A 7571-nucleotide genomic window follows, 5' to 3' on the forward strand; every position below is an offset into this window, starting at 1 on the left:
GTATGTATTAATATCTGGCAGTATACATGTGTGACAATAGTCATATGTGTATAATAACAGTAGAACTTGCAGTCTTAGGGAATATATAATTTTCTCCACACAGCAAATTTTGTTAATAACTGCAATCCAGTTGTGTTCTTGCTCACAGCCAAAAGTAATTGGTAAAGGTATTTGTCCTGGGTGTCATGAGATTGTCTGGAGGTTTTGCCCAAGTAATATGACATGGAACAATCATGTTCTATTCTGAAATTGTTCCTTATCTCTTTGGTAATCTCTTGCCAATATGAATGGATTAATGGGCAACCCCAAAAAATCTGAGAATGGTCTGCCACTGCTTTACCACACATCCTCCAGCATCAGTCCAGCCCCTGAGAACCCTGTTGTATAAATTTTGATATTGGAGTCACAAAATATGGTATTATTTTTTTCCAGCAGAACTTCCACCAGGATCTTGGAGTTAGTGGTCTTAGCCTGACCCTCCCAAATGTCATACCAATCATCCTCAGATATCACCAGGCCATTTTTTTGTGTGTTTGAAACATAATTGAGTTCTGAAGGGATTAATAAGAGCCCAAAGTGGTTCTAAGGATGAAAAAATGCTGACTGATGGCTGTTGGGCACAGAGCCAAAACTGACCGTGATTTGGATGATATCCACTGTTCAAGTCCCCTCTCCATCTCATCCAGCTGAGGTGTTTTACTGTCCTCCTCCACAATGAAACACAACGATGTGAAACCAGCAGGGCAGGCGGGGTGGGGGTATCTCTGCGGAGGTTTATGGCGGCTCTGGGCTTTCACCTGTCAAGACACAAGTGAGTGTTATTAACAGCAGGGTTGAAAATGAATTTTGCCATATAAAAAAAAATGCATTTTCCATCCCAAAAGAGAGCGTAATTTTGCGTGGAAGAAGAATTACACCTCTGCTCAGAAAATCTGCAGTGTCAAACCACCAAAAAGCCCAGGAAACTTTTATTTTAGAGTGTAAGCATTTGGTGAGACATACAGCAGTATTTTATGTGTTTGGACATATTGATCTCATTACATAACTCCCTTCAGATATTTTCATTACAGACAGTTACAGAGGGGCATCTGAAACCAGAACGGCGCTTTCTTTGTCCTGAAAATAATGAAATGTAAGGACACTGGGTTTACACGATAAAGACACAAGGATGGTGGCGGGCAATGTGGCAGACTCTCCTGTGAAAAGCTGGCTTACTGAGGAGGAAAACCATAATTTATAAAAGAGTGACTGCTGTGAAATTGAGTACGGTATGCTGAGAAGATGTTTACTCTTTGTGTGTGGGGAGTGCAGGGTAGACCTCAGGATTAAATGCAAGGGTTTTGACCTCAATCAAGGAAATAATTACTGTTGCCCCTCCTGTTGGTGGACTCCATAATTAGCAAGCAAACCTCCCACAGCAACACAATTAGTCTGAAAACAGAGGTGATTAAAACTATAATTCTTATTGGACTCGTTAACATCTTTTTGGGGTGCCTGGAATGCTTTATTGAATTTGTCAGGAAATTCAATTCTGGCACCTTTGAGTGGTCCCCTACAAAATATTCTCCTAATAAATTCTACAGCCAAAATGAATACTATATTAATGTCTGCATCCAGATATCTGTCAAAGCAAGTGAGATATGATAATAGAATAGAGGGCATTTGCTTCGAGATAAAAACAAGTCAAGTGTGACTGACTCCATCTTCCTCAAGTAATGAAGAGTATTCATGATTGGCATCGCTGAGAAAAGCTATAGATCACATTACACTCACACACATCACACACACATGCACTTCAAAGCTCTTTTTTTCTGTCAGTGTGCTTCAGTGCAATGAATCACCATGTTTCCTATTATATTCTCTCAGAAGAACAAACACACACACACACACACACACACACACACACACCAATGCTGTTATCTGTCATCACCACCGCTGCCGCTCCTCCACCAAAAAGCAGTCGATACTGATGCAGCACCCACTCATTGTGCTTGTGTGTGTATAAGTGTGTGTTTTGCTCTGAAGGTCTTTTGTGATTAAATGGGACTGCAGCAATGAGGGAACTTTGGTGTTTTTGCACTTCCAGTGCTTTTTTGCTAAATTAAATAGCTTGATTACAAAACTGTCCCAGCTCAGAATAGACTAGCTATTCAGATTCATCACTTTACTAAGGCATTCTCAGCACATTAGGAGTTTTTTTTGTTTGCTTTTTTTTTTTTTTTTTTTTTTTTTTTTTTACAAAATGCTTGTCAGTACTGAAAACTGAGGACCCACTGAAGCATATATTTTAGTCTGAACAAATTCTATTAAAGTGCCTAGTAGTTTTTCAAAATATAGCAAAATGATAAGGTTTTGTTAGGGACAGTTCTTTAGGCTACTTATCAGAGGAGGAGGTGGCTGTGGTGAGACTTCTTTTTTTTGTTTGTTTGTTTGTTTTGTTTTTTACTGTCCCCTCCTGAAGCTACAGATAATTCTGGTGGAAAATGCATGACCCTCCCTCCACCTTATTCCACTAACTCATTGATGTTTGAAGGTTAGAAGTTAAAAGTTGTCATGCAAAAAGATAAAATGAGACGTAGAATTCGTATTCTGATGAAAAATCACTATTTTAAACTCAGATTTGGTTAGGTTTAATCTCAGAGAAGCATTTGTGGCATATGATGTGTCCGAGGACCATGGGAAATTTGAAAATCCAACAATAATTTCTGTTTCTAAAGTTTCTGGATAAGATAAATGGTGTAATTTTAACGTTTTTTTGTAAATGCCAGTTTTCTTTGAAAGTCGATGGCAAAAGAAAATCAAAATACAGCCATTTCAATTTTTAGTCCCTAAACCAAAATAGAGAAAAATCTGTAAATTAGGCCTATTTGACATGTCTGTCCCTTTTCGTACCAGCCTCTCCCCTCTCATAAATAACAAACATAATCTTATATTTAATTAAGGTCACAAATAGTCCATATATAGTCACAAATGCAAATGATATAATCTAAAAAATTAAATGCTCATATGGCGACTATGTTAAGTCCTCCTTATTGACTGAGTGACTGATGGCCATGGAGTCATCAGTAGGGCGGAACAAATCTGCTGGGGGATCTGTGGTCATTAGTGACACATCCTACTCCATGCAATTACTGACACTTTTTTAGCAAAATAATATTTATTTCTATAATTACAGTTCCAGCGCAAAATGACGCACTTTTATTAATGTCACCTTTTCATGCATCCTTACTGAAGTGAACTGTTATTATTGGTACAGTGACAATAATGTTTCCCATGAATCCCATCCACTGATGGAAGCATTAATAGATGCAAAGCTGGCAGTGGTGGAACGGTGGAACAAGCACTGCGAGTTTTTACTCGTCCGTTTCCATACCTTTTGAACCCAGCTGACAGTATGTGACAGCTTCCTCTTACGCGGTTGCAGCCTGCCTGGACAATTCAAATTAATGACGCTCTACGGCGCTACTACCAACCAATCACAAAACGCGGCTGAGTGTCCGTAGCCAATCACAACGCAGGTACATACACAGAGCGGGAGGATCTGAAATTAGACACGGAAGTCTGTCGCATTTGTTAATTTGTTCGGTGGTATATGTTGTTCTGCCATTTTATCTCATTTGTTCATCAACAATAACTATCGAAATTCGTTGAATATGGTGTGAGACGGTTTGTTAATCAAGAAGACTACAAATTCTAGTCGATTTCCTGCTGTAAATGTAAGCTGAAGTCCTGTGGGTAAGTTTGAAATCAAAATAATGAGAGGTCGGCTGAGGTTAGAGAATTGTGAATCGCTTCCCTCTGAACAAGTTAACGTTAGTGTACCTATGACGTTAGACAACACCATGTTCATTTTATTTGGTCTTCATATGGTCTCGAGGCCACTTTGAAATTTTAACTAAGTTGTATAGCATAGTAACGTTACATTTGTTTAAGTATCATACTTTAACTTAAATTTGAAATAAACAAACGGGTGACGTTAACAATTAAAGATTAGTTATTCGGGGAGTAAGTCCTCTAGCACATTACATTATAGTAGTTATGAAGTGTAACGTTATGTTAACGTTAGCGGTAACAATCCCAGCTGAGTTTAAACTTCTGCAGCTTCATTTAGAGCAGGGCTGCCCAATTTGGGGCCCGCGGGCCAAAGTTGGCCCGCGACCGATTAGTTTTGGCCCGCGGCCCATGCTCAAATTTTCAATAATTAAATAATTATTATTTTCCCGCTGCCAGCAGTCGGAATATCTCTTTAAATATTTATTTATTGTTGCACTTCCTCTTCTGACCACAAATCAGCATTGTGTTACATTGAGGGTAGGGTGGCGCTGTTTAGCTCCCGTCAGCTCAAATCCGGCCGGAACTGACCAGAGAGGGAGAAGATGCTGGGATGGAGGCATGGAGCGTGTGAGGAATTGGCACACTGACAAAAGAAAGTTTAAAAATTAGGCGTGAAATGTCTGGCACTTTGGAGCATGTTCTGCTCTGTATGGTTAATGTTTCAGCTGAAATTAATGTAAACACAGTTCAGTGATTTACAAGAAAAGGCTAAAAAGCTAAAGCTGTTGTTCAATTATATTCCTATTTGAAAATGATTGTTCAAGACAGTGGAGACTGTAATATATTGGTCTTGTAGGGACATGTTGTGTCCCATGTTTTTAGAGACATAGGCCTGGTACTTATTATTTTTCTGCTTTCAATAAACAGAAATGTTATTCATTTTCTAAATTACTTTGTATGACTGTTTATTTTGCATAGTTATATCATAGTCATTTAATTAAATGCACTGCAACATGAATGTTTAGTTTTGGCCCATGACCCTCCACCCTGATTCATTTTTGGCCCTCCACTGAGAAGTATTTGGGCACCCCTGATTTAGAGGCACCTGCATAGCAAAAGTCAGTATCGTTACACAGCTGTTTATACTAACGTAATGGACTCGGTAACTATGTTCATGCGGTCTCGAGGACATTTTGAAAATGTAAGTAAATTGTATAACTTAGTAACGTTACATTTGTTTACGTATCATACTAAAACTTGAAAAAACAAATCAGGTTAACATGAATTATCTGGGGAGTAAGTCCTCTGGTAAATTACAGTAACGTTGTGAAGTGTAACGTTGAATAAAGCTTCCCCAGCCTCATTTAGAGACACCCACAATAACGTAAACTTAAAAGTAGTTTAAGTTAAGTTTATTTACTTTATTAAGTCGTATTTTGTCATCTCAAGTGAAGCAGCTTGTTCCCCAGCTAACGTTATTTTGTAGTTTCACTTTTGTTCATACTAACATTAGATTACATTTGACAGTTTTGTACGTTGACGCTACATGTCAGATTTATCATGCTAAACGTACTTATTTTATATTTGTTAGCACCACCATCAGGCTCCAGCCCCTGTTGCAGATGGAGGAGCTCTACACCCTAGAAAGGGAGGTGGGACGAGGCAGCTATGGTGTGGTCTTTGAGGGCCATATGGCCAAAACAGGACAGAGGGTGGCTATCAAAAGGCTGCCCTGTAGAAACCCTGAGTGCATTGAACTCTACCTGCAAGAGCTGTGGGCCATGAGAGCCACTGCCAAGAACCATGTAAATGTCATTGCACTCCACAGCTGCCTTCTGCAGACTGGGCCAAGGAGCCTGAAGCCTCTAAAACCAGGAAAACTGCCTCCACGTCTAGTTGAGAGCGTACTGAAGGGCAATGTAGTCAGAGCACCACAAAGTCAGGGAAGGAATAACTCCAAGCGGAGGATCAACTCTGTCTCCACACTTCAGGACAGGACCAACACTGTGCAGGCCAGGCCTAAGCTTCAGGACAAGACTAAATCAAATGCATGTGATTATACAACTCCACAAAGGCTTCAAAACAGAGCCAGGAAGAGACCGGCCCACAGGGAGGAAGAGGAGTCCGGACCACTGCACTGTTTGGCCCTGTGGCTCGTGATGGAGTACTGTGATGGGGGTGACTTGAATCAGTACTTGCTCTCCAGGCCACCAGACTCCCAGCGTAACCACAGCGTAGTAAGGCAGCTCTGCAGCGCTGTGGCCTTCCTGCATAGTCTGGGTATCACCCATCGGGACCTAAAGCCCGACAATGTGCTGGTCTGTGTGACACCAGGAGGTCCTGTTGTCAAGGTAGGCAAGCAGCTGTGAAATGACAATGTTTGTGTCATATAAAAGATGATATCTGAGAATCACTACACAACTTTTTGCAAACTTTGAAAGCATTGTTGTTCTTAATTGTTTTTGCTTTCAGGGGATGTTTGGTTTTCACAGTAGCAATAACTTTGAGACACAACAATCAATATAATAAAAATCAAAATAAGAAAAAGATAAAAAATGCTGTCCTTACCCTGGTGTCCCAAACAAAGAGAATCTGTATCAGGTGGACAGCGGAATTTATAAAACTTAACCACAGGTGCTTTAAAAATAGGAGTACGATAGGTCGATAAATCGGGGGAAATATATGGCACAACAGTGTGGTCAGAAAGTAAAATTCAGTGTCCAGGCACTCATGCAGATTGTTTGTGGGTTCAATATTTCATTTAAAGGGATAAAAGAAATACAAAAATACACCATATTTATATCTGCTCTCACAAGGCTTCATCTTGGACATCACTGAGGGCTTATGAGGACTGACGTGCATTTGTGTATCTTTTCATAGGATAAATCAGCACTTAAAATTAGGTTGAATTTGTACCCTCCAGTCCACAAGTGCTTTAAAGGAATACTTCACCTACAAAATCAAATCAAAATCAAATCACCTGTTGATTTATATACATAGATCTCAGGGTACATTTTTTTTTATATTTTATTTTGTTGTGCTATTAATATTGTACACAAAATCTGAATCTCCCTCTGAGTTACTGTTGTTGTTGTTGAGATCATTTTTGTTCAGTTTTTATTGAATATTTACAGGCAAACTGTTAGGTCATCATGTAAAACTATGTCACTTATTTTGTTGCAATTCTAAGTTCTTAAAGCAATAAAAAATAAATAGATAAAATTTGTCACAGTGTCAAAAATATTGTTATTGCAGAAATATCATTTTATTATTTTAGGGCCATATCACCTACCCCTACCAGTCATATTCTCAGTACTTCTCAAACACATGCATTTTCACCAAAACCTTTCTATTTACTGTACTACTGACAGAAGATGAAACTTTGCTCTCTTCAAAGCCAGACTCCAATACTAAGGTTTTTAGGTGAAAATGCATATGTTTGGCAAGTACTGAGCATACAGTTGGATAAATGCTGCTGTTAAAGGGCCAGTGTGTAATATTTGGCATGGTTTATTGTCAATCTGAATCTGAATCTGAATATTCTACCCATTAATATGTTTATATAAGTGTATAATCGCTATAAAATAAAATTCGTTTGGTTTTCGTAGCCTTATAATTCAGATTCAGATTCAGACTACTTTATTAATCCCCGGGGGGAAATTGTTTTTGTTCCAATGCTCCGTGCAAAGTAGAAATAGAAATACAGCATGAATGGAAACAAGAGATAAAGATGAAGATATAAATAAAATACTAAAATAGACAATGAAATAAGTAAAATAAATATTAAAGTAGACATT

At 38.8% G+C, this 7571-nt stretch overlaps 1 protein-coding gene across 2 annotated transcripts in view; it reads left to right on the forward strand.

The window, feature by feature from the left end:
- Positions 1 to 3545: 3545 nt before the first annotated feature.
- The window catches only part of si:ch211-63o20.7 (Serine/threonine-protein kinase pdik1l-B-like), a 24915-nt gene continuing 20889 nt past the window's right edge, over positions 3546 to 7571 (forward strand). Inside the window, exons 1-2 of one of the 2 annotated variants that reach the window (XM_050058710.1) lie at positions 3546 to 3716; positions 5366 to 6125. In XM_050058710.1, the coding sequence (XP_049914667.1) occupies positions 5397 to 6125 (729 nt within the window). In that variant the 5' untranslated portion in view covers positions 3546 to 3716; positions 5366 to 5396. Of the gene's footprint in view, positions 3736 to 5365; positions 6126 to 7571 lie in introns of both variants that reach the window. The other variant, XM_050058709.1, reaches the window with a different exon arrangement.

The sequence above is a fragment of the Epinephelus moara genome, chromosome 12, assembly GCF_006386435.1.
Source record: "Epinephelus moara isolate mb chromosome 12, YSFRI_EMoa_1.0, whole genome shotgun sequence".
Classification (NCBI taxonomy): Eukaryota; Metazoa; Chordata; class Actinopteri; order Perciformes; family Serranidae; genus Epinephelus; species Epinephelus moara.